At 47.9% G+C, this 26,765-nt stretch overlaps 2 protein-coding genes across 2 annotated transcripts; one reads left to right on the forward strand and one right to left on the reverse strand.

Annotated features, from left to right (window-relative positions):
* Window positions 1-2,203: 2,203 nt before the first annotated feature.
* Window positions 2,204-14,074, reverse strand: COPS3 (COP9 signalosome subunit 3). Its single transcript, XM_071571223.1, has 12 exons — window positions 13,967-14,074; window positions 10,950-11,079; window positions 9,249-9,361; window positions 9,102-9,151; window positions 8,330-8,422; window positions 7,426-7,605; window positions 6,293-6,433; window positions 4,820-4,993; window positions 3,927-4,013; window positions 3,506-3,619; window positions 2,866-2,946; window positions 2,204-2,551 (listed from the first exon to the last, which is right to left on the reverse strand). The coding sequence occupies exons 1-12, from the start codon at window positions 14,019-14,021 to the stop codon at window positions 2,498-2,500; spliced, it is 1,272 nt and encodes a 423-aa protein (XP_071427324.1). The 5' UTR covers window positions 14,022-14,074; the 3' UTR covers window positions 2,204-2,497.
* Window positions 14,075-16,544: 2,470 nt separating this feature from the next.
* Window positions 16,545-24,886, forward strand: NT5M (5',3'-nucleotidase, mitochondrial). The gene is made up of 5 exons (XM_071571369.1): window positions 16,545-17,594; window positions 21,115-21,215; window positions 21,613-21,673; window positions 22,059-22,173; window positions 22,351-24,886. The coding sequence occupies exons 1-5, from the start codon at window positions 17,331-17,333 to the stop codon at window positions 22,506-22,508; spliced, it is 699 nt and encodes a 232-aa protein (XP_071427470.1). The 5' UTR covers window positions 16,545-17,330; the 3' UTR covers window positions 22,509-24,886.
* Window positions 24,887-26,765: the final 1,879 nt, after the last annotated feature.

A 26,765-nucleotide genomic window follows, 5' to 3' on the forward strand; every position in this document is an offset into this window, starting at 1 on the left:
ACAGCACACACTGTTCTCAGATTGGAGCAAAAGTCCTTCCCTGCAGTAAACACAAATTAAAACCAGAAAGCTCAAGTGCTCTCGAAGCGTCTCAGCTGACCAGCCCATGCAATTAGTTCCAAGACTTGAAGGAGCTGCTTCATTAAAAATCTGACTTCATTTCAGCAGTATCTCAAGACAAGCAGATGCCAGATCGTGTGTGTTTATCAAACCAGGACTTAAAAGGCCTTCCCTGAAGCACTTTAGGTGAATTTTTTATGTACTGATTCTACAGGGGGGACCAGACTTGGACTTTTTAACAGAAATTAGAGATTAACAGCACAACCATCCATGTCAGAAAAGGAATCTCAGCAGTTCTCTAAGTTTAAAAGCATTTGCTCTCTTAAAAATCAGATACATAACTTGAATCACTTGAAAATATTACACAGCTATTTTTGCCAGCCTTTTGATGTGAGCATGGATTTATTTTATCTACTGTAGGCAAGAAAAAAGAAGAGAAAAATGTAGCAGCTATTTGCCAGCTGCATATATTAGTCTGCTTCCAATTCCACAGGTGGAAAGCCATCCTGCAGGTAAATCCACGCTCACTAATAGGAACTAGTGGTGTGAAAGGTGACATTCCTGGTTGTTCTCCAAATCCATGACAGCATCCTGCATACATTCTCCCCAGGCAAGTGAGCCCTTGGCAAGGAAAGGCGAGCCAGGCACGTTTCTGGATGAGTGGGGTTTGAGGTCAGTTTGCAGTGCTGTGAGTGCCACAGTGGCTGTAACAACAATCCCACTCTGTGCTCAAGCCCACAGCATCACTAATCCACTCATTTAACACTTCCACGGGACCAGAGAAGAAAATGGTGTATGTTCAGCACTGAAATCACTGCAGGATTAATTAGGAAAAAAACCCAAACCTTAAAAATCATAAATCTCTTTAGTTACAAGACTAGTAAGGCAAGTTATGAATAAACACAAGGTTTTGCTTTAAAATCAGGTGTAAAAGTTGCCTCCATGGAAGCCTCTGCAGGAGGAAGCACAAGTGAGCTGCTCACAGCACAGGCCTCCACTGTGTTTGACACTGAACTGTTTTGCACTTTTAAAAACCATCCACCAGCCAAACAACCTGGGACACCTCTCTCCTCTCCAGCCCACTGCCACAGAGGCTCTGCTGGAATTGAGACACTGGGGTGAAAACCCTGACATTTCTCCATCAGCACTGGAAGCACAAATGGAGGGAATATTTTCAGCCACAAACTTCACCCAGCAAGAGCCAGAAATGCTCAGCTCCCACCTGAGCTCCTGAAAACCAAGTGCCAGGTTAGCAGTGCCAAGCAGCTCCTAGTCAGGTGTTTCAGTAGGAAGCAGAGGCCGCTGAGCTTCTCGTATTCTGACTTGGTGACAGGTTTATTTCTGCCTGACAGCAAAACTGCACTGACAGGAAGGTGTCTGAACAGTGAGAATCTTCAGATACACGAGAACGACAGAAAATTAAACAGCCCATTGATTTAAGGGGTGAAGCACTTTAAAGAATCCAACAACAAAGTTTTAAAGTTTAAAATACTGAATTAAAAAACAGGTACCATTCCAGCATGTTATCTCAAATAAAGTCTTGCATTCTGAGAGCTGTTTAGAATTCTATTTATGTTCCTTGTAGAAATACTGGTTTCCACCACAGAAAAGCCTGTTGAGTACCTTCGTGCCAGTTGTATACAAACATTTAGATTTCTTTCAGTGTAAACAACTTCCTATCTAGAATCCTCCAGAACACCAACATCTTCCAAATATCCTTTTGTTTAGGTCTAATAAGTTTCATCTAAAAGCAAATAATATTAGCAGATATTTTGTACCAGAAACTTAAAATCATAAACAGCTGTCACATCTGGTTTCCCTATGGCAATTCCTGCTTTGCAGTGAATTCCCTCACAAGGACTCCTTGATATCCTCACCCTTTTGGGAAGAACAGTTCTTATTTCCTCATTTAACAGACAGCACCAGCTACACCAGCCATTTGCAAATTCTCTATATTATGATTTGCTTAAACTCCACCCCTCTGCCCCCCCACACATGTAAGTCTGCACTTTGAGCCAACTTTAAATACAGAATAATGAACCAGTAATTATCTTGTAAGTGAGCCAACACTAGTTTGTATTCTTCCCTGAATAACACTTTTTTTTTTGCAGAAGAGAAGGACTGCTACAGAAACACAGCAACATTCAAACCCTTTAAAACAAAAGGTAGATTATTTAATGCATTAACGATGTTAATCTGAAGATAAATAAATCCACAACAGACTTTTAAGTTTCTTTTTGAGATTTCCTTTTCTTTGCAGAGAATATTTCTGATATTATACAGTACTGAGAGGGTGTTCTTTTATTTTCTTAATGTCCAGGTGAAAAGCAAAGCTCAGTTCTCTCTGCTCTCGTCGTGGAACTCCTCAATGCCCTATTCCAGGCGTGATTCTTTCATAAGCTTTTACTTGAAAGCGGAGTGGTGAGCAACATTAATTTCAAGAATAACTGGATGGTTTGGTCCCTGAGTCATCTTCTTGAGAGCCCATACTCTGAAAGGGAGAGAGTTAGTTCTGTTCAGAAACAGGCCTGAAGGTTTGAGAAAGACAGTTCTTTGAAGTTAACAGGCAGGAAAATAAAGTGCATATGAAATTAAGATGCACTTCCTTTTTGACTGAAATCATTGCAGGATTAATTAGGACAAACGTCCTTCAAAAATCACAAGTATCTTTATGATGTTTCATGTTTATGCACATATTATTATTAAAAATATGCAATATTAACACTGTAAATAGTGACATTCAGTACAAAATACTCACTGCACTGAATGATTTACATACTCTTACAAGACACCAAAATCAATTACCTTCTGCACAAACTGAGGGTTCACAGTGATCTCTTGATCCATGGCTTTCAGTCGTTCATCAAGCTCTATACACTTCAGCATCTTAAAAATAAGATATATATTGATTACTTTGTCCAGTTTGTACATAATCCTCACAGACACTTCATGGCTGTGTCATGTAGAATCAGTAACTTCTGCCATTGCTAAAGTTCCACATCAAAATATTCTCATCCCTCATCTCCCAAGTGTCAGACCATCTTTAATCCCTTAATTTGATCCAGGTCTTCCTAACAATTCTTTTTAAGGCCACTGATTGACAGTCCCTTGAGGGTCAACCACCTTAACCTACAGGCAGGTTATTGACAGCCAGTGGCAGAGATATTTCAAGTCTAAAACTCTAAACCCAATCTTTCTAACCCATTCAATTCAAGGATGTTCCCATCACCAGCAGCAAGCAGTCAGTCTCCTGAAGCAGCTCAAGCTGTGCAGGACACAACAGGGAATGTATTGACAGTAACTATCAAAGTAAGACATTTAAATACTGGTACTGTGAAATAGTCAAATAATGACTCACAGTCCTCAGTCTCTACATCCACAGTTACCTTTTCTTTTTACAGACAAGGCTCTTTGGTAAGAATTCCAAAAGCAGTTAAAGCTTTACCTCCTGATCAATGTTATGAAGCATAGCTGGATTGTTATATTTTTCAGGATTATCGTGGAAACAGACCATACCATCTTTCTGATTAATACTTGCAAAGATTTCACCATCTTCTATCTGAAAGCAGAGAGGGTTTAATGTAAATTATCACCAACAACTGAATTTCAGGTAACCACTACACACACACACAATCCTTGTGGAATCATCTTTAACTTGGCTGCTTTTATTTTTTAACAGCTTCCCAAAGACACATAATTCATGCCTTATCTTGGGGGGAGAACATATTTTTAGATTTTTTGAGAACAGTCTAAACCCCACAGCAGACTGACAGCATTTCCTCCACCCTGAAAAAGAACAACTCAGCCCATGCACTGCCAACCCCAACACTAATTTTAGCATCGTTTAGCCAAGTCTCAGGTCTTACCATGTGCAGGACGTATTTTTCTGCTTCTTGGGGCCCCGACAGCTGCACTCGACTTGCCATGTCTTGTAGTGACAATGTTAAAAACGTCTGAAATTTAGAAAGTATCAAATTGTTAAAACAAGATGTTAATTTTCCTTGTCAATCCTTCATGGCCTAATAATCTTATTTTGGAAGTCTGATGGGAAGAAACAAGTGGAACTCATAGTTATGACTTAAAAAGGGACCATAAGAGTGAGTCAGTTCCCCCTCCAAAGACATTAATTTGTTACTCTGTGCACATATGGATTCATTAACATTTCTACAATTCCTTTTTACTCCAGTCCTGTCCACATCCCACCTCTTCCCTCTCCTAAACATGAAAACGACAACTGTCCATCCTTTGAATTTCCTTCAAGAGATGCATATATTGCATTCCCTCTGTGCTTTGTCCTACTGCAACAAGTATCATTTGACCTTGCCAAACCAAAAACTATCTTTCCCCAATCATCTTTCAGGATTAATCCAATCTCTCGGGTGAAGGAGCACATCACTCCACTGTTTCTGTTTTATCTTTTATTTCTAAAATCTGTCCTATTCACTCACTCTAATGAAGCAGCCTGTAAAGTTCAGCTTTCCTATTTTGTGAAGAGATGAAGGTCACTGGGTAAGTGCTCACTTTTTTATGTCTGAAAACCTCATGGGCAAACCCCTCTGACAGACAGACTGAATCACTTCTAAAATAAGTAGCCAACTGAATTGCTTTTCTATATAGAGCATTTTAGTCTCATTTGTTTCAGACACAAACCTCAGTTTTAGTCAATTCTCTACCACCTTACTACATCATCATATTGCTCTAAATGGAACACGTTCCAGAGATACACTCTTAGAGGAAACCCACTCCCAGTTTCTCTTACCTTGGTTAGTCTCTGAATATTCTTTTTGTAGAGAGATGACAAGCATTGCTTAACCAGCCCCATATTGTTATCCCTTGTGAATGTTTCACTGTGTTTGTTCACCAGGTTTCGAAGCTCCGAGGGTTTATTGGTTGAATAAACTTGTGCTAATTCATGGTAAGCATTGCTAAGAGGCTGCATGAGAAAAATGAGAACCCTTCTCAGAGAACAGTGTTCAACCAGCACCACAAAACCTACCCAGTGCCTCAACATTACAAGCCATGCAGGCATTAAAGTAAATTTAAGTAGCTTGAGCATTCCTCATAAAAAATACATGACTTTATGGCAATGACAGATCCTCATGCACTAAATCTGTAGTGCTGCAGTGTAAGATTTAATAAACATAATTAAAGGACCTGTGTGTGACAGTTTTATTTATAGCAGTATGAGAAAAACTCCCTTAGGTGACCAACATGAGAAGAAAGCTGAGTTTAAGGTAAGTAGGATATTGCCTTGTCACTGCCCATCCATTAGATTTGTTTTGCCCTCTGAGTGTCTCATCCTTGACCACGATGTGTCACAGCATGGAAAAGATACTCAGGGTGAAACAATTTCACCTCTATCACCTTAAAATAGGTTGAGCTTGTTTATTACTCTCTGAAGTTAGAAGACTTTTGGAACTCTCTAGAATTTTGGTCACAAATCAGCAAACTCAGTGTTCAATAAGAACTTACTAACTTCAAGTGTGCTGTTTCCTTAGGATCAGAACTCTCTCACTGGCAGTTTTGTCTCCCACCCTACACCTCCTTCTCTGAATGCCTACAGACTCCAAACTTGCAGCTTTTTTAGAAGCTCTTATTCTTTAAAAAGCTGGAGTTTGGGAATAAACTGTTTAGCATTTGGTACTTCAATCAGATGAAGTTATGGGTTGAATCTCTTCCAAGGACTCTGAATCTTGATATCCAAGTGAAATCTGATTATTTTTAAACTTCTGACATGAAAAGCTCTATAGGGATGTGCAGTAGCAGTGAAGAGAATATTGCTAAGTACTATTCAACCCTGAAGTTTTTCAAAAATTAAATTTAAAAACCTGTGTCACCAATATCTTAGAATGGTGTGGGTTGGAAGGGGACACTGAAGATCATCCAGTGCCACCCCCTGCCATGGACAGGGACTCCTTCCACTATCCCAGGTGGCTCCAAGCCCTGTCCAACCTGGCCTTGGACACTTCCAGGGATGGGGCAGCCACAAATTCCCTGGGCAACCTGTGCCAGTGCCAGAACATTACAGTTTGCTTGCAGCAGATGTAGAAATTGCCAAACAACCTTTATCTATTGCACACTGGAAAGGCAGTGTGGGGTTGTACTGTGGCACACTGTTAATTATTTCCCATGATCTCCAGTGTTAACCAGCACCATCAACTGAAGGCAGGAAAAAAAACAGTTACAAATTCAGATTCATGTTCTATTATTTATCTGTACTTGCAAGACTTACCTTAATGAATCTACCAACTATCTGGGAAGTGTATTTTGGTAGCTGCTGAACTTTACCAAGTAGTATCAAAGAAACTAGGATATACTTCTTATATGATTCCAACATAATATGACTGACTGCCATGGCTGGAGTAGTTATTGCCTAAGCAAGAGAGAAAGAAACAGAACAGAAATTTAGGAAACTCACTGGCAGATCCTGCCAGCTACTGCTTTAATAAAAAGAAACTGCATGCAGAAAGGATACCAGGACATACAAAGTTCTTCTTTGAGCATTGAAGCTTAACTAACTTCTGTCAAAATTAACTATCCCAAAATATCCAAAAAAGAGAATTTTGTACAAACCAGTCAAAACATTTCATGTTACAGTGATGTCTACCTTAAAATTACCCTGCTCAGACTGAATCAGAATTTCTTTCCTTGGTATGTATCTAAAGTTGTACCAGACATCACCTGTAGCTACTTGTTAATCAGGAATGATTATACAGTTCCTGCAGAACCTGCATTCACACAAATCCCTGAAAAGGTTTTATAAAGCTATTACATCATCAGATCTCATATTTAAGTATGAAAGAGGTCTGCAGAATAGGGAAAAGGGATTTTAGTTTGCTGTGATACTGAAACTACCCAAGAGCTGACCCTTCTTTACAGAAAAGAAAAATGCTGCACCAGTTTATTTTGCACATTTACAGCATTTTCCCCTTACACAAAGTTTTCCCAGTTTTGCTATTTTCTCTTCTTTCCCAGATAAAGTAAAACCAGAAAATATTGTAACAGCCTTGAAGAAGTGTCAAAGTGTCACTCCTCTCCTAAAATCAGCAAGGCCCTTAGCAAAACCTGGTCTATTTTTTAAGGACACACAATTATGTGTCAGGCTGTGACCTGTTTCTGTGCTGCAGTTCTGAGCACGCAGCTGAATAATATTTATAGTGAGATAAATTTAACATCACCCTTTGAGCTGCACAGATTTATGGGGCAATAAAATAAGGCTGTAAGAGACTTTCTTAAAGGAAAACACCTCTAAGGGCAGTTTGGTTGTGCCAATTCAAAGGGGCTGTGTTCTCTCAGCACTATTACACATTTACTTTTGCCTTTCCACTGATCACACTTCAGACTTACCACTTCATTTCAAGTTACCTGTTCATAAAAGTAGAGTGCTCTTTCAAAGTTCTTTAGCCCAGTGTATATCATCCCACCATAGTAGTAGTAACATAAAAAGTGCTTTGCATCATATGCCCCATTCTCCTTACAAATATCCATCATGTCCACATCTAGATACGGGAGGGCAGGTTTAAAGCATTTTGCTAACAAACAGAGCTACAAGAAAATAAATCAAGTTTTCATAAATTAGCCATTTCCATTCAAATTTCCACGAGGAAGAAGTTGAAAGTAAATTAATTAGTCTTATTTAGTAAGTAATACTTCTCCATGAGTGAAAAAACAGAGTGTGTCAGTGGTGCTGTAACAGTTTATTCATTGTATCATGGCTGAAAACCCTTAACACAGATTATGAACTGTTATAAATTATCTGACTCCTAAAGAAATTAAACTCTGACAAAGCTGCTTGAAACTCCAGGCCTGCCAAATGACTGTGCTGGCAGCACTAAATATTGCTCTGAACATTCCTGTCCAACCCCAACTCCCAGGAGCCAAAAACGAGACAGAAATGCCAACTCTGGGCCAAAGACACCGAGACAAAAATGTCTTTTGTCAGACTTGAGCAGAGTAGCTGGATATTACACTGATACTGCCCAAGATAAGCTCTGTGTGACTTTCAGCCCACAAAGAAGGGATGTCAAAGGACTTTCAGAAGTCACCAGCAAAACTAAAGATCTGGGGATATGCACTGACCATTTAAAATTAATAATTAATCTGTATATCAGATTCTATTTCAGTGTATCATATATTTACTACTGGAAAAAAAACCCAGAACAGTTCAAAAGCTATTCTGACATTGCAATATGTGAACATGCATTTCCTCAAAAGGTTACAGGTGTTTTATAGGTTTTACTGACACACAAAGCCCTGAGGCTCCCCTTACCTGGCAGAGATCTGCGTGTATTGAGGTCAGCTGGTTTGTGTTCATCTGCATCTTGTCTATGGCTTGTCTGAGAATGCTAATTCCTCGCAGGGGCTGTCAGAAATTACATCTCTTTCAGATAATTTCTCATAGATGGCAGCACATTGGATCTTATGTTGACACTTACAAATGAAAAATAACACTAATTGACAGGTTCCATTGAGTGGTAGTTTATTTGAGGTTCCCTTTTTGTAGGATACTGCAGTCTCAGAAAATAAAGTTCTTGACCTCTACTTCTGTCTCTGGCCAGATTTCACTTAAGTGCTCTGAATAAGTCAGTACCTTAGCAACAAAACCACTGGTCAAATATTTCTTAATCAAGTTTTCTGCACATTTTAAGGCATTTCATTAAGACCATTATATAACAACAGTGAGAATAACACTGAAACTAATACCACTGACTCACCAGTGCTAATAATGTTTGCAACTCTCTCCTACTCACACACACATCGTCTGAAGAACATTCTTGGTGATGGGGTTTCCATAGTTTGTGTGACAGAGAACATTTTTAAGTGACTCTCCTCCCAAAAACTTCATCTTCATTACATTTTCCTTAAAGAAATCTTAAAATTCTGGGTTTGGTTCACTACCCCTCAGACTTAACAAGTAAGAGCTCCAGAGAAATACTTAATGTGAAGTTAGTGACAAGTCTGTAAGGAGAAAGAGACTGGGAACATCCCCTTTAAGCCTTGGATGTGTAGTAGCTTATTTGTAGTAGATGATACTTTCTCACCTGTTTTCTCTCCACAAGGGCATTTGTTAACTGGTGGCACAGGCCAGCAACTAAATACAGTAAAAAAAACAAACAAAAAACACCTGAGTGAAAAATCAGAAACACTAAACTATCCAAAAATAAAGTCTGAAATTAAGTTTAACTTACAAGTGTCTGTTGCATATCTAATGTGTTCTCCGTTACAAGTGCTGATAAAAAGCTGCACCTGTGAGAATAACGTTTCGAAGTCAGGGATGCTGGGCATAGAAAACTTCACAAACCTGAAAGAAACAAACAAAACGTTTAGCACCTCATGTCTAGAGGTTCACAAAAAGGCTTCATCTTCATTGCTAAGTCTCTCCATGTAGGTGTTTGCAAACAAATCCAAAGTGTTTAAGATTTCCCCAGGAGCTGCACAACATTTGAAAACAACTTTCCATGCACATCTCAGTGCAAACCACAATTCAGAACAAACCACGGCAAACAAAGATCATTTTATCTGGTAAAATGGTTGAATAGTAACAGAAACACTGATGGATTTTAATACTCAGACATGCAACTTCTCTGGGCACTTCTGCCTATCCTGCAGCAACCTCCTGCTGGAAGGTGCTCAAGAGTTCTTAACTACTAAATTATTGGATGTTTCCCTCACTAGGAGCCCTTTCTCCTCTGTTCCAGCTTCTCTCCATCTCTGGTGGTTTCTGAGCATCTGTAGGCTGTAGCTTTCCATAATGCATTTTTACAAGGTGATACTGAATTGTAACAACATCTCCATGTATTACAATATTGTTTCAAAAGGGCAGTGAAACAAGGACCAGAATTCTGATCTCTCCCTTTAAAAGACAAGTTTAAAAGAATAGTGGAACCTGCAGATACTTCACTTGCCATCAGGTACAGCCAGTTTGAACTTCAGGGCCAAGTATCTTTCCTCATTTCAGCACCCCCAAGGCAGTTCAAATATTATCTTGAACTACAGACAGCAGCAAGAGCCTCAGTGCTGTCGAGAGAAACACCCAAGACTATGATAAAGCCCATGGAATAAAACATCTTGCTCCATGTTCACAGCTCAGCACACTAATGCCCTGAAAAGCAAGTTTTAAAAGCTAATTTTATATTTTTTGCCAAACACATACAGAAAAATACTTATTGTAGCATCGTGGAATGGTTTGAGTTGGAAGGGACCTTAAAGACCATCTCGTTCCACCCCCTGCCATGGGCAGGGACACCTCCCACTATCCCAGGTTGCTCCAAGCCCTGTCCAGCCTGGCCTTGGACACTTCCAGGGCTGGGGCAGCCACAGCTTCTCTGGGCACCTGTGCCAGGGCCTGCCCACCCTCACAGGGGGGAATTCCTTTCTAATATCTCATCTAACCCTGCCCTCTGGCAGCTTAAAGCCACCCCCACTTGTCCTGTCACTCCATCCCTTGTAAACAGTCTCTCTCCATCTTTCTTCAGGTACTCAAAGGTCACAATTAGGTCACCCTGAAACCTTCTCTTCTCCAGGCTGAACAATCCCAATTCTCTCAGCTTGTCTTCACAGCAGAGAAAAAAAAATGTTTTATTAAAATTTATGTTTTATAAAAACATAAACAAGAGAGAGGCACACAGCCTGAACAAAGGTGACCCCCCCATATCACCATTTGACAGTAATGGCATTTACAAGCTTCAAAGGCTTTTTCTTTTGAAAGTACAAATTTTCTTTGGTATTTTTATTTAAAAAATGTGCATCATTGAAGGAAACTAAACCACCATAAGAAATGCAGATTGAAAACATTCATGTCCAAAAGAAAAACATTTTTGGCTGACAGTTCAGCAGACTGCCTGGAGTTTTAATATTAAGGTATTTAATTAAAAGCAAACAACACTTACAGGACAGCAAGAACACCTAATGAGTGTTCCTGCACATCCAGGGCACCGAGCACCGTATCCAGATGGGAAAGATTTTTTGCCAGCAGCTCTCCACTTTTATTGATCAGTTCACAAAGCTGGGTCATTTGCCCTGAAACACAGAAAGCATCATTGTCAAACTCTGATTAGAGAACACTCACACACTCCCCCACCTCACTGCAACCTGTTCCCTTTGTAACCTCAGGAAATGGCAGGATCACCCCAAGATTTAATTTTCTTTAATATAACAAGCATTAGTTTTCAACCCACCACATGTTTATGTTAATAAAACATACCCAAGCTTGTTCCTTGCTCCTCAAGCCCTACCCACTATTCAGGTCTGCTCATAAGCATGTTTTTGAAGTAGACATTAAAGTCACAACTAAGTATCTACAACAAAAGGATTTAAAAACCTGTCCTGAAATTCAGTTTGTATAATTAAAACCACAACGTTTTCTATTTGTTTTAAGTTATGGACACAGCATGAAAGGCAACTTTTGAATTAGGAAGGTATGGTGAGCCCAAAAATCCTTGCAAAGAAAGCAGATGCATCCTCATGAACTGCTTTGAAACTCTTCCTCCCTTCCAATCAATTGAATTAATTAAAACTATGCCCTTCTGAAGCAGAGTATTGTTTCAATGATCAATCCTCACAGAGTAGAGAGAAAAAAAACAAATGTTTTCTCACCCTTACAAAAGTCTTCATAAAATGAAGAGCAGTGCAAACATCCAGAAAGATTTACACTGTCCTCAGTTCTATGGTCAAAATCAAAACCAGGGAATCCCCAGCAATTAAATGACAGAGGGATCAAAAGTTCCCAATGGGGAACCAAAGCCCAAGAATTCCAGAGACCCACCCCCAAAACTGGTCTCTCCACACAGAGTTGAATATTCAGGTATATGCATGGGAAGGAACAGGGATGCAAAACTCTCTGTGGTTTGATAATGGTATTCAGGCACTGCAAAACCTTAGTTATGGTGTCCTCCCTAGCACAGCAATCCATCCAACCTACAGTTCTATCATCTACCATTCCTCTAAAACCCCCTCAGAAGAGGTTCTGAGCAACCTGTTCTAATGGAAGGTGCCCATGGAAAGGGGTAGAACAAGATGAGCTTTAACATCCCTTCCAACCCAAACCCACCCTGGGATTCTGTGATCCATCACACACACACACACTGAACAACCTACAGTCTCAGTAGAAATTCCCACAACAGGCCCAACTAAATGTCCCTTTATGTCACCCCTCAGGCAGCCAAATGCTGACAGCCACAAACCAGCACAAGCACACACAGCTCTGGGTGCTCTCGTGTCCTCCAGCTGCTTGTCTGGGTCTGGATTTACTTTCACAGAATCACAGAATGGTTTGAGTTGGAAACCACCTTAAAGCTCATCCTGTTCCACCCACCCTGCCATGGGCAGGGACATTTTTCCACTATCCCAGGTTGCTCCAAGCCCTGTCCAACCTGGCCTTGGACACTCCCTGGGATGGGGCAGCCACAGCTTCTCTGGGCACCTGTGCCAGGGCCTGCCCACCCTCACAGGGAAGGATTCCTTCCTAATATCCCATCTAACCCTGCCCTCTGTCAGTGTGAAACCATTCCCCATTATCCTATCACTCCAGCCCTTGTAAATAGTCTCCCTGAATGTTTCTTGTTGGCTCCTTCAGGTACTGGAAGGCCACAATTAGGTCACTCCAGAGCCTTCTCTTCTCCAGGCTGAACAATCCCAATTCTGTCAGCCTTTCCTCAGTTCAGAGCTGCTCCATCCCTCTGATCATCTTGCTGGGTTCCTCTGGACTCATTCCAAAAGCCTCATATCCTTGTGTTGAGGACTTTCTCACAGGGAATGCCCACCTGGCTCATCCCTAATGAAAGAACTTCCACGAAGCCAATGAGTCTCCTCTTGAGCCTTTTGCATCCTGAAAACCTCATCATGGAAACTTCTGCAGCCCAACTACAGTTGTACAAAGAACCATCTTCCACCTGGTGTTCACCCACACCTTGCAGGTTTAATTTATCCCTTATAGATGATATCCTCAGTAAAAATACTATGTATTTAATAAGTTACACCGAAGTAAGAAAATGCTGGAGCCCCATCCAAGAACTGCCAGAGATAAAACCTGGGGCCACAGAGAAAAGCATCAATTTTTGATCAGTTCTGGAGATCAAACATCCCAGGCAGAGGAACAATCAGGACACATTTCACAGAGGAGAACTTCAAGAACCAGGAAACGCTGTGCCCACACATAGGAAAATTAGGAATTTGGCAGTGAAACGATGGAATTCTAACTGGTTATTAAAACACTTTCTGAACACGTGGTTATGGTCTCAGACCTGTCATACCGTTCCATGGTGGGGCGGGACTCAGTTCACGCACTGCTTGGAAATGTAGAGCAGGGACGCTTGGACACCTCAGAACCGTATTTTAAACCACACTTACCACAACCTGCCCGCGCACCAGGGAGGTGACAGGCTGGGCTACAAAATCCCAGTTAAAGCCCCTGCGATGCCCCGCTCCTCCCCCTGCTTTAAAGGCTCAGATTTTGGCACGACCGCCGGCGCCAAAACCGCCCGCTGGGAGAACCGCGGAGCTCCGGGAGGGAACGGCCGCGCCTGTCGCCCCCCGGGGACCTCCCTGGAGTGGCACAGCCCCGGATCAACCTGGGCACGGGTCCCGCAGCCCCGAGGGTGCAGACCCTGGATTAACCCATGCCGGGCCCCACAGCCCCGGGGATGCAGAGCCCGGATTAACCCACACCGGCTTCCGCAGCCCCGACGGTGCAGACCCGGTTTAACCCATGCCGGGCCCCGGGGTTGCAGCGCCCCGGCCCCGCGCCTGAGGGAGGGCCGTGCGAGAGCGGGCAGGCCCCGGCCCGCCCCCCCCCCCCCCGCCTCTCCGCCCCCCGCGCGCATCCCGGCGGGCTCTGCCGGCCGCGGCCACCCTCCCCCTGGGCCGCGGGGTCCCCGCGGTGCTCCCCGCCGATTCCCGCGGCCCTCACCCTGCGCCGAGAGCTGCCGGACGCTGTTGACGAACTGCTCCAGGGCCGACGCCATCTTGGCGGCTCGCGCCGCGGCCGCGCGCGCCGAGGGGAGGGGGGCGGGGCCGGCGCGCGGGGCGGGGCGGGGCGGGAGCGGCGCGCGCCGGGGGCCGCCGGCCAATGGGGGCGCGCCGCGCGCCGCCCGGCCCCGCGCGCCGCTGCCGCCGCCTCTCGCGACAGGCGCGGTCGCCACGGCAACCGCCGGGCCCGCGTCAGGAGCGCGGGAGGGGCCGTGACTCAGCAGCGGTGCGGGGGGGGGGGGGGAGGCGGTGACGTCATCGGCGTCACCACTGCGCGACACCGGCACCCCGTCGCGACATTGAGGAACGTCGCGACATCGCCACATGGCGCCGCGCTCCCGCCTGCTGCAGGCTCATTCAATCCCTTTCGTCCCCGCTGGACGTGGTGGTTTGTGGTCTTTATTCCGTGTAGTGCTCGCCCGCGCACCGGGGAACCGGGTTGGAATCCTGCGGGTTAATTCGGTTTGTATCCGTGGAATTGTGTTTCCCACCCCTCGGGAGCAGCGCGGTCAGCGTGTCAGGCCTTCAGCATCCATAAGGATGACGGAAACCTGTGTGGGGATCACATGGAATATCCCGAGCTGGAAGGGCTGGAAGTTGCATACCCTTTCTGGTATTTAATTAAACCCTTTTAATTAGTTGTTTTAATTAATCATAGGCCCTAAATCACTTCTAGCCAGCATATAGCAAAAAAGTTGTCATAAGCAACTTTTGTTATAAGATTGCTTGGGAAATGTGCTAAAACTGTAGGTTTTATTCAAGTTAACCTTGATGTGCTTCAAGGAGCAAAGCCCATGAGAGAAAGATGTTGATGTTGAAACTGGACATCTGGAAACAGGAACTTTTGGCACAAACCAGCAGAAGAGGAAGAAAACTAACAAAGGCTCAGTATTTGTGTCAGAAAATCCCCACTGGAGGAAAAAGATAGTGAAAAGATTAAAACGTGAACGAATCAGCATAATCAATGAGAGATTAATAACCTGTAGTGGATAGAATACTAATTAATATAAGGAAATGATGTAATTTAAAACAAATAAACATTACTTTCTTTACTTGCTAAAAATGTATGAATAGGTGAAAAAGTGATGAATTGGTTTCTGTTATTCCCAGTGATTCCTGAGCTATTTGGCAACAGAAGGGACCCACAAGGATCATCCAGTCCAGCTCCTGTCCATGCTCAGGACACCACAACAATCCCACCCTGTCCCAGAGTGTTGTCCAAACTCTCCCTGGGCTTTGGCAGCCTCGGGGCTGTGACCACTGCCCTGGGGAGCCATAAACTTGTATGTATTCCCTCCCTGCTTAGTCAGGAACATCCAGCTGTGTTGAAATCTCATTCCTTGCAGGAAGCAAAATGCCTCCAAGTGTGAGTGAAAGCACAACACAGACTTGAACTTCACCCGTTTCCCCTCCCAGCCTCACTGCTGGGTTCAGTCGTTTCCAGCCAGTTCTTCCTTCCCTCTGTGACCTTCCCCAGGTCACTTGGTGCCTACAGTGTATTTTCATGTCCTTTCTAATATACATGGACAATATATTCCACTGGAAGGCATTCTGGGCTTGAAAAATTGAGTATTTTGGAACTTGCTGTTGAGCAAAACCCTTTGTTTCCCAGCTCAGCAGTTGCCCAATGCTGTCAGTGCCACTTGGGAGAACTCCCCCTTCTTCACCAGTTTTAACCCTCACAGCACTTTTTGACCAGCCCTTTGATCCCGTGGTAGAACCCCCAACCCTTTGAGGTGCTGTGGGTGCTGCTTGGGGTCCTAGAAGTGGCTTTTAAGGGTCCTTGTCACCCGTGGGGACAGAGTTGTGTCACACGGAGCAAGGCCGTGGTCACAGCGCGTCCCCTCCACATGACCCGCAGAAATTGGTGTGTTTTATGCAGAAATCACCATTTTACTGTGCCCCAACACCACTCGTGTGTGCCCCCAAAGCACCTCTGCAGGCAGGGACGGGCATGGGGGGAGCCAGGGCGGGGGGATCGGGGAGAGGGTCTGCAGGAGGAGGGGAAATAAGGGATGCTCAAGGCTGAAGGGAGGGAAACTGAGGACGGGTGAAGGGAAAGGAAAGGAAAAGGGGAAGAGGAAGGGGAAGGGAAAGGAAAGGAAAAGGGGAAGAGGAAGGGGAAGGGGAAAGAGAAGGAGGAGGGAAAGGGAAGAAGGAGAGAAAGAGAAGGAGAAGGGGAGGGGAAAGGAGAAGGTGAAAGGACAAGAGGAAAGGGGACGGGAAAAGGAAAGGGGACGAAGAAGGGGAAGGAGAATGGGAAGGGGAAAGGAGAAGGGAATGGGAAAGGAGAAGGGAAGGGGGAAGGAGAAGGGAAAGGGGAAGGAGAAGGGAAAGGGGAAAGAAAAGGAAAAGGGGGAAAGGGAAAAAGGTGGAAAGGGAAGGAAAAGGAAGGGAAGGAAAAGGAAGGGAAGGGAGGGCAGGGCTCGGGCAGCCTTAAAGCGGGCGGCAGCCGCGGGGCGATCGCGCTGTCGCGGCGCTTGTGCCGCTTTAAGGCGGTGCCGGCGCTGCGGGAACAGGAACTGGGCTTTGCACTGCCGGGTCGGGCCGAGGGCAGCGCCGGCACCGCCGGGCACCGACACCGGCCCCGGCCCCGGCAGGGAGGGAGGGATGGGGCGGGCAGGGGCAGGACGCGCCGGGGGCCGCCCCGCGCCTTTGCATCCCCCCCGCCCGGCGCTGCTGCCGCCCTGACCCGCCGCATCCCCCGCCCCGCGCCCTCCTGCTGCTGCTGCTGCTGCTGAGCGCTGTGCCCGCCGCGCTGCTGCGGCCGGGGGCCTGCTCCAAATAAAGGGCCCTCCTTCCACCTGCAAAGCCCCCCATTCCCTTCCTCGAGTCCCCCGTCCCCTGTCCCGAGTCCTCCATTCCCTTCCCCGAGCACCCTGTTCCCTTCCGTGAGCCCCCATCCCTTTCTTCAAGCCCCCTTCCCCAAGCCCCCCCATCCCTTTCCCCAAGCCCCCTTCCCCAAGCCCCCCCCATCCCTTTCCCCAGACCCCTTCCCCGAGCTCCCATCCCCTTTCTCAAGGCCCCCTTCCTCAAGCCTCCCATCTCCTTCCCCAAGCTCCCCTTCCCCAAGCTCCCCATCCCCTTCCCCAAGCTCCCCATCCCCTTCCCCAAGCTCCCCATCCCCTTCCCCAAGCTCCCCATCCCCTTCCTCAAGCCCCCCATCCCCTTCCTCAAGCCCCCCATCCCCTTCCTCAAGCCCCCCATCCCCTTCCTCAAGCCTCCCATCCCTTTCGCCAATCCCCCAAGCCCCCATCTCCTTCCCCAAGCCCCCCAGCCCTTTCCCCGAGCCCCCTCCCTCCACCATGATTTTGCTGAGCTGCCTCTTGCACCTGCGGGCTCGGCGCTGCAGCCCCTTGGCAGGGCTGGGCAGGGGGCTCAGCCCCCCGGGTGGGTCCCGCAGGGCGCTGCGGGTGCTGGTGGACATGGACGGGGTGCTGGCTGACTTCGAGGGAGGATTCCTCAAGAAGTTCAGGGCCAGGTACCCCGACAAGCCCTACATTGCCCTGGAGGACCGGAGGGGCTTCTGGGTGTCGGAGCAGTACGGGCGCCTGGGACCCGAGCTGAGTGTGAGTTGTGCATCCCCCGGCTCTGCGCGTGGTCGGGGTGGCCCCACGGGACCCTCAGACCCTGTATCAGGAACTGAGTGTTCACATTTTGCTCTGTGTTTTTGCTTATGCCACCTGTGAGAGATTTACTCTTTTCCTGCCTAGTTCTAGGGAACAAAAACTGATAGAGTGAAGGCTTTGTCCTTGAAGACAAGAGTTTGCATAAACTAAAGTTGCTTGAGTCTCTGCTATTGGTTGACAGCTTTTAGAGGAGAGCTGGAGAGGGGAGAGCAAGGAGAAAGAGATAGAGCAGTAGGGGCTGCAACCTCTTCTGCGGGGTGCTGGCCTCACCTCCCCAGGCAGATGTTTCCATCAGGCTCAGAAAAAAGGGAGAGGGCTTGTGCTCTTGATGTTGGTGTTTTTTTCTCCAAAAAGACAGCAGGGACACCTGGTGTCTGCCAATGCCCAGAAGATGTAGCCCCTGCCTTCAGGGGAGTGTTCTGAGTTGGTAAGACAACCTTACTGAGTAACTCTTTGATCAGTGGGTGCTTAGGCATTTGGGCTTAGTGCTTTAGTCTCCCTCCTTCTCTCTGCCTTTCTCTCTGGATTCCCACTATTTGGTTACTCCTGTTAATAAAGATACTGTTTTCTGAACTCTCTACAGTGCTCAGCCACACTTTTCCAGCAACTGTAGAACCCACCCTGTTACAGAGCCCCAGGTTGTGGGTGCAGCACTGGGGCTGTGGGTGCTGGCCAGAGCTCCCACAAAACACAGGTACAGGTTCAGGAGAGCTTCCAGCAGTGCCTTTTTCCCAGAAATCCAGTGGAGTTTGTGCTGTCTCTTTCACAGAGTCATGGGGTGGTTTGTGTTGGAGCTCATCTCATTCCAACCTCCTGCTCTGGGCAGAGGCACATTCCACTAGACCAGGTTGCTCAGTTGGTCCAGTGGTGTTTTTCCCTACATGCATGGATGGAGATAAATGCAAGGAAAGGAGACGTTTCAGAACGTCTGTCTTAAAATACCTCAAATTGCACAGCTGGGTTTTTCTAGCCCTGATTTGGCCACATGGATTGATAGTGTTCCTAGATGGATTATTTAGCTCCTCGACATGAATGTGAGGAGTGGGATGCAGCACAAAAGTTGAGAGCAAACCATGCAACTGATGCTTCATGCAAGGACTTACTTAAAACAACTCCAGGCCTTCCCATGCCTGAAAATTACTGTATTCATTTTAATAATTAAAGCCTAAAAGCAGAAGCTCTCTTTATGTTGTGCTTTATCATTTAATGACAGGCTGGCCATTGCAGAGAGTTGGTTTCTGCCTCTACAAGTTTCCCTTCCCGATGGGATGTCTGTAATCTCATCCATGGATTGCAGTTGCAGTAGTTGAAAGGTGTTACAGCAAATAAAAGTGCTCCTGTGTTTAGTGGGATGATGGCTCCAAGGAAAGGAGCAGGGATAAGGTCTGGGGCTTTCTCACAGGCAAAGCTGAAGGAATAATGTGTCCTCTCTGGCTGGAACTGATGAAAGGGAAATGCAGGACATTGTTCATGCAGTAAAGCAGATGTTAAAAGTTTGGCAAGGGTAATGCATGATAATGAATTTTTCTTTCTTGATCTTAACTACGTTGGATGTGTTAAATGAAGTGAACTCATCTTGTGTCTGCTGTGATCATGTAAAACCACCGAAACCTTGGGCTGAACAAGTAGCAAAATTTCCACAGACTGACCACAAAGCAGTCCTGTTTTCATCTGTGGCTACAGAGGAGGGATAACAAGAGTAGGAGCTGCCCTGTGGCTGTGGGCACAGGGGCCATTCCAGTCTCCCTCATCACAGAACACCATCGACCTGCTGTAGGAGACCAGAAAATAGAAGCCAGAGTCCAACAAGCTGCAGGTCCCAGCTCTGAAAGGGAGAACAGCTCAGCAATCCACTGAGCACACAGACCTGGAGGGATGGGGAGCCCTGGACAGGCAGGGAATTCCTCATGAGCAGACATAAGAAAGAATTTGAGGGTCTGCCCTGCCTGGCACCTGGTGGGATTCCCATCCTGGGGGATTTTTTCCATCTGGAGGGCAGCATGATGGTTGTGGTGTGACAGGGAGTTATTCTGGCTCTGGGAGCTGAGTGGGTCTTTTCCTCAAGATGAGCTTAGTCCTTCCCTCCTCAAGCTTGATTGCAAAATGCTTTTTGACATAATTGGAAGCAGGATGGCTGCGGAAGTCCTTGCTGAAGGAAAACACTTCAGAGCAGTTTGAAGTGCTCTGCTGCATCAGGCTGTGTTTTTCAGGTGTCTCTTGTGCAACTATAGTCAGTATCTTACAACATCACTGCTCACCAGTCTGAAGCAGAGCAGCTCTAGTTTGAATATTTGCCTGACCCCATGGCAAACTTTTAGGGCAGCTGTTCTTGCCATGGAGCCAGGAGGCATTTCTGCTGGTTCTCTGCACAAATCAGTGTTTCATTTTGGACAGGTATAAAGAAGTCTTTTCTTCCCTCCTCTGGACCATGAATGTTTTTTGCTGCTTGCAGCAGTCTCTCCTTTTAAATTGGGTGTCTGGTCTTTTCCTTTTGTCCCTATTCTGCTACCTCAAATTTAGAAACAGAGGTGTTCAAAATTAAAATCAATCCTTCAGGACAGAGCTCCCTTCAAGAGTTCTCCTGGCTGCATCTGCAGCTCTTCAGCTATATCACAATGCTGGGATAAGGCTGCTTCAGCTCTCCTCCCCAAGGACCTGGTGTTTGTGCAAAATAATTGCTTTCCTTGGCACCTGACAAGCTGTTCCCTGTTTGAGGCAGTGCAGTGGATGCTGTTCTTTAGAGCTGTGCTGGATCCATAGCAGGCAGCCCCTGGACTCTGCCCTTATCCCAAGGTTTTGCTCCCTGTGGTCTCCTTTCTGTTCTCCCTGTGCTATACCATTGCATCCTGGCTGCTGACCTGGATGTTAAGTGTTTCAAATCCTTGCCTGGAGATGCTCTATTTGCCTGGTAGACCTTGCCTAGGCATCCCTGAGGAAGAGCATCTGCATTCATCCTGACATGTGGTTCATCCTGTAATATACTTGCTCCTGAGAGAGCAGCCCGGCTGCTATTTTGAGTGATCTCATGGAGGCAAATAGGCCAGACAGCATCTGTGCCTGAACAGCATCACATTACAGCAGGACTACCAGGCCATGTCAGCTGGTTCCATGTGGACCCATCCCTCTGGACCCAGACCCAGGATTTGGGTCAGATCTGGATAATCTCTTGTGTTTTGCCTTGAAGGAACATGCTGCTCCCTCTGTGTCTGGAGCTGCAGAGGCAAAACCAAGCCTGTTCCAGAGCATTTCCAGTCTAAATTGTATGGGAAGGGTGCAGATTGGCAGGTGGGGAGCAGAAGCACCCACAGAGGTAAGGGGGGTTAGCAGGAGGGGACTGGAGCTGGTGCTTCCACTGTTCTCTCTGTCACCAACCTCTGTCTTAGCAAAAGGTGAGGAAGATGCACATGCAAAAAGAGTAGCCAGAAGCCCTGTGCAGTAACTGCTCTCTTTCACCTCACAGGAGAAAGCCATCAGCATCTGGGAATCCAAGAACTTCTTCATCGAGCTGGACCCTCTCCCTGGGGCTGTGGAAGCTGTGAAGCAAATGGCAAATTTGGCAGAGTGAGTAGGAACATGTCCCATGGTGTGTGGGGATGGACAGGGGAACAGCTGTGGCTTTGTAGGCTCATTCTCCTCCGGGCAGAAGATGCTGAACACAACATCAGCATTAAAAATGAATGACTCCCTGTCCACTGGGCATGGGAGGAGGGAGAGAGCTGTGACTCCTGGAGCAGTCACCAAGAGCATCAGCTTTGTGCAGCCCTTTCCCTTCAGCTCTGCTCCTAGTGAGGGTGGTGAAAAGTGGAACATCTTTGTGCTGTGGGTGTGGGTGGGATCCTGTGAGATGGGGCATTAAATCACCCTGGTTTGATCTGTGTGTAGTGAAGGGGTCACCTTTGGGCTCCTGCCTGCTCTGGCACAGAGTGACACTCTGCCCCTGTTTTTCTCCTCATGGCAGCACCGACGTGTTCATCTGCACCAGCCCCATCAAGAAGTATCGCTACTGCCCTTATGAGAAGGTGAGCTGGTCCAGATCTCAGCTGCCCACACTGCCCAGCAAAGCCAGCTGACCCCTGCATGCCTCCAGCTGTGAAATGGCAGCAGTATTTCCCTGTTTCATCAGTTTTGTCCCTAAGCATCTTTGCAGAATGACAGCTCTGGCATCAGCTGAGCTCTGCCTTTTGCATGCACTGGGGTTCTTGGTCTTGGCACTTCATAATGACATCAAAAGCTGTTTGGCTTTAAAAGAACTTGTGCTCCAAACAGTATCCTAATCCATCCCACTAATGAACTTACTGAGATACCATCCCTGTGTAGCAACCAGGGCTGCTTCCACTCCACCAAGCACCCCCTGCCCCATCCATCAGCCTTCCCTGAGCTCACCACCTGCCTCTTGCCTTCCAGTATGCCTGGGTGGAGAAGCACTTTGGCCCTGAATTTCTTGAGCAGATCGTTCTGACACGGGATAAGACAGTGGTTTCTGCTGACCTGCTTATAGATGACAGACCTGATATAACAGGTAAGAGGTGAGGGGTGAGGGAGTGACTGGATGCAGCCAGTGATGGGTGTTGGTCCTTCCATGCTTGATTAAGCTCTCTCTAGGGTTTTGTGTCTTCAGGCTCTTCACGTTGGAATAAAGTCAACCTCTGTCTCACAGAGGAGTTGTCCAGAGCACTGACCTCTCCTTGCTTTGCAGGGGCCGAGCTGAACCCCACCTGGGAGCACGTGCTCTTCACTGCCTGCCACAACAAGCACCTTCAGCTGAAGCCCCCCAGCCGCCGGCTGCACTCCTGGTCTGACGACTGGAAGGCCATTCTGGACAGCAAACGCCTCCCACCTGGCCAGGCCACCTAAACACCAGCCTGCCATGGCCACCCGGGGCTGCAGCCACCTCCCTGTCCCTGTGAAGTCCTGCTGAGGGCCAAAACCATGGATGGACAGACAAACAGACACTGTCCCTGCTGCAGAGAGGAAGAGGGTGAGCTGAAGTGCCACAGCCACCTGGACCTGCAAAGCAGACCCCAGCCCAACTGTGCCACAAGAGACACAGTCCCTGTGGACCTGACAGCCCAGCTGGGGGGCATTTCCCACTGGTTCCCGGGGTCTCTGTGCTGCATCTGCACACCCACAAGGCCAACCCAGCCTTTTCTGATGGACAAGATCACCCTGGGGAAGAAGCAGGGCTGGTGGAGGACCTACAGTGTGGCTGAGGAGTGGGTGAAGCAGAGACCCCATGGGTGTCCAGAGGGCAGGTGTGGGGTTATGTTGGTGGAGGACTGTCACAACCACATCCATGGATGCTGTTTGCAGCTCTCACAAGGGAAGACAGTGGAGAGATGTTGCTGTTGAAGGCTGGGAAGCTGTTCTGGTTTCAGCTGGGGTAGAGTTAATTTTCTTCACAGAAAACAGCCCATACCAGCCACTGTAAAGAAATTTAACTCTACTCCAGCTGAAACCAGCACAGGAGCCCATCAGAGGTGCCCATGGGGCTGTGTCACAGCGTCAGTTTGTTCTGCAGCTCCACCACTGTCCTAGCTCTGCTTCTCTGGGGATGGAGAATGCACCAGCCACCACTGCTGGGTGACTGTGCTGGGGCTGCTGAGCTCTGGGAACAGCCAGTGCTGCTGGGAAGCTGCAGCTGGGCACCAAAAAGGGAGTGTTTGGACCAAGGGGCAGCTCCAAGAGGCATGCTTTTGGCATAGCTGTGCCCACAGCCTGTTCCTCCCTTGTCCAGCTCATTCCTGCCTCGCTGAGCCCCCACCAGTCTGGCCTTGAACTGCAGTGACCTGTCTGGCACCAAAAAGCAGCCATTGCTGCTGCTCTTCTGCCCAGCCAGAAAAGAAGAGACATCCCAGCTGCTCAGAGAGTCTGACATCCCCTCCCTGTCTATGGCCCAGCTGTCCCAAGTGGGAACTGGTGCTGGACTGCCCCAGGCAAAGCTCCAGGGCTGCACTGGGTGTGTCACTGCTGCCATCTGCTCCCAGTGCTGTGTGTCCCCACACTGTCTGGGATCCCACTGCACCCTCCTGGCCCAAGCACTTGCTGGCTGCAGGAGTAAAATTCCCCATTGGGACACACAGTCCCACAGACAGAGGTGGTAGCCAGGGCTGGACTGGGATTAGCCACCCTTCAGTCCTTGCTCACGCCTTTGGCTTGGCTCTCCCCTCTCCTTTGGGCCTCCATCAGCAAAAGGATGTGAACTTAAAGCTACATAACCAACAAATGACCTAATTCAGCAGTGGCAGCCAGACCCCTCTGTCTGGGACCTGGAGGGGTTCTGGAGTTGGTGCTTTGGAACCCATGCCTTCCCCACCTTCTGCAGGGCCAGGGACAGAGCCTGCATTGACTTGTGGCTTTGTGAAAGCTGCCCCCCTTTCTTGGGGTCAGGGGAGTGTACAAAGTTGACATGTTGGCCTAGGGTCGTGGAAGCTACATACCACAAGCATCTTTCTTTTCTTTCTTTTTTTCTCCTTTCCATTTTTTTTCATGTTTAAACCACTGTGTGCTTTTCTGGGTGGTGGGTTTATTTGGAGAGGTGTAATTGGGATGTGCAGCCACCGGAGCTGCAGCCCCCTGGCCAAGAGCTGCCTTGGATGCAGGATTTGCAGACTGGGAGCTGGGTCAACGTGGGAGCACCGTGGGCAGCTGCTACAGCTGCTAAATGTCACAAACTCAGCTCCACCAGCCCCCCACTGGCTCTTGGCCCCTCTCTGCAGCTGGGGTGGCTTCATGGCATCCAAGCTGGTTTTCTCCCAATGGTACCATGTAAACATGAACTGCCCAAGCTCTCCAGAGCCTTCTCACTGCCCATCCTTGAGCCAAAATAAGCTGACACAGCACTGCAGCAGCTGCCCAAATCTGCCATCTTCCCCCAAGACTGGGGCAGACCCAAGGGACGTGGCTCTGTAGGGCCAGCGGGTCTTTTCCCTGTGGTGGGAGATGATGCCAGAGACACCATGCGGGTTCACACCAAATATACTTGAAAGCAAAGCTGGAGTTTTTCATGCTTGAGGCCCTGACTCGATGCACAGAGATCCTGAGCAGGTAACTGGCCTGTTTGCTCCCACCACACCTGGGACCAGGAGGGGACTTTCCATCACTGATGGATCAGCCTGTTCATCGTTCAAGCCCATCTGTGTCCAGCTGGATACACAGAGCTTTTATTTTTGAATGTACATCTATAGACTGAGGCAAATGAGGGGTATTGCAATAAACACTGGGGTTGATTGTCATCCAGCTGCCTAGAAATGGAGTTTGGGTTTGCTGTGGGTCTGTGTGGGGAGGGGGAGGTCACCCCCAGGTTTGGGAATGTCCCCTTTGCCCAAAAAACCCAGAACCAGCCTTGCTGCCCTGGCAGTGCCAGCACCCCTTTAGATACAGTCCCTGTGGGCAGAAATAAAGTTGGGGGGTGGTTTTGAGTAGACATCATCTTCCTAAAGATCTTTTATAATAAATAAAGCCATGAAGTGTGTCTCCTGTTGAGCCACAGAGCAGAGGCTGTAAAGGGGGTTGGGGCTGCCACAGATTGGCTCTCCCTGGGGTTTTGTTCCTTGTTGACCACTGTTGGCTGTTTCACGTGCACACACACAGACTGTGAGGTGTCTTTGGGCTTCCCTTGCACAGTCTCCAAGGCAGGCAGAGGCAGAGAGGAGGGGGAAGGTGGTGCTGACCTGGACTTGGTCCCAAGTACAGGGCATTGCTTCAGGCTGGCGCTGGCGGGAACCTTCACATCCTTCCTGTGGGCAGGAGCTGCTGGACAAAGGTGTAAGCACCCACCTCCCTGAGAGGATTCACCCTGAGAGCACCCCATTTCACCGTGGTCCAGGCTGGACCAAGTTTACAGGACCCAGCAGGGTGGGAGCAAGGCATGCTCACGCCTGGATCCCTTGGAAGTGGAGGCTACGTGGGTGTTCACTCTTCCTCAGGTTGGCTGATGCCCAAATAACTCTGAGCGGTGTGAAATCCTGGTGGAGGGGGAGAGCGAGGAATGCAGGGGCCGGCTGGGGCCAGCCCTGACGCAAGGGCAGCGGGTGGTGTGGGACAAAGCCAGGGCAGGGGATGGAGGGAGGATGAGTCACCCAAATACGCAGGAGGGAAAGGAATGAAGGCAGCGATGGCTCAGCTGGTGGCAGCTGGACGGGACTTTGTTTCTGCCACCATGCTCTATTTTGGGAGAGAAGCAGAATGGTGCCCCAAGGCCACTGCTAGGGCCAAGTTTTGGAGCCTGGTGGTGCCCACACAGTGTGGGCAGGACATCCATGTCGATGGAAGAGGAATATCCACTAGAGGGGACTGTGTGATCGCATGTGGAAGCGAGCTGCTGCCTGCCTTTGCAAAGCAGGATGTGGCCAGTGCCTCCTTCCAGCCCTCAGCCTTCCTGGTTATTCCAATGCCCTCTGCATCCCTCCTGCTGGGCACTGCAGCCCGGGGGTCACAGCTGGAGCACCATTGGGGTACCAAGAGGCAGCTGCAGCTGCAGGTCCTGGGGAAATCATAGAATCATGGAATGGTTTGGCTTGGAAGGGACCTTAAAAGACCATCTAGTTCCAACAGTCACCTTCCACTAGACCAGGTTGCTCAGAGCCCTATCCAGCCTGGCCCTGAGCACTTCCAGGGATGAGAGAGTGTGAAATGTGGGAACTGGGAAATGTGGTAATTGGGAAATATGCTGGGCTAGCCCCTGCCAGGTGCTGAGCCCCCTCCTGGCCACTCCTTCCCTCCCAAATGCAATGGGGCAGAGAATGGGATGGGCAAAAGTATGAACAGCTTGGGGATCAGAAAATGAACGAGGGGTCTATAGGATCCATATAGAAAATCGCAGGCTGCAGGCACCCAACAGTCCAGGGCATCCCTCCTCCTCCTTCTCTGTGCCACCCTGCTCAGCCTCCCCCTGCTTCCCCCTGGGATCCCACAACTCTCCCAGTGCTGAGACTGTTTATCCTGTCCCTAAAAGCCTTAAATTCCTCAAGGGCTTGTGACATTAGTTTACATTTTCCTCTTGCTCACCCTGAAGCCAGAGCCTGTTGAATGGAGAAGAGTCAGGGCAGAACTGCTGGTGGGGAGGACAGGAGGAACCAGAGTGGTTCCTGGTGGTTTCTGCTTGCCCTTCTC

The sequence above is a fragment of the Pithys albifrons genome, chromosome 16, assembly GCF_047495875.1.
Source record: "Pithys albifrons albifrons isolate INPA30051 chromosome 16, PitAlb_v1, whole genome shotgun sequence".
Taxonomy (NCBI): Eukaryota; Metazoa; Chordata; class Aves; order Passeriformes; family Thamnophilidae; genus Pithys; species Pithys albifrons.

Bases quoted from the DNA above. Each gene is read 5' to 3' on its own strand.
- COPS3 (XM_071571223.1), bottom strand. From the start codon at position 14,021: ATGGCGTCGGCCCTGGAGCAGTTCGTCAACAGCGTCCGGCAGCTCTCG. The intron at 9,362-10,949 runs GTAAGTGTTGTT...TGTTTCTTTCAG, and splicing joins TTAGGTGTTCTTGCTGTCCT to GTTTGTGAAGTTTTCTATGC. The intron at 2,552-2,865 runs GTAATTGATTTT...TCTCCCTTTCAG, and splicing joins ACCCTCAGTTTGTGCAGAAG to AGTATGGGCTCTCAAGAAGA.
- NT5M (XM_071571369.1), top strand. From the start codon at position 17,331: ATGATTTTGCTGAGCTGCCTCTTGCACCTGCGGGCTCGGCGCTGCAGC. The intron at 17,595-21,114 runs GTGAGTTGTGCA...TTCACCTCACAG, and splicing joins GCCTGGGACCCGAGCTGAGT to GAGAAAGCCATCAGCATCTG. The intron at 21,674-22,058 runs GTGAGCTGGTCC...CTTGCCTTCCAG, and splicing joins GCTACTGCCCTTATGAGAAG to TATGCCTGGGTGGAGAAGCA.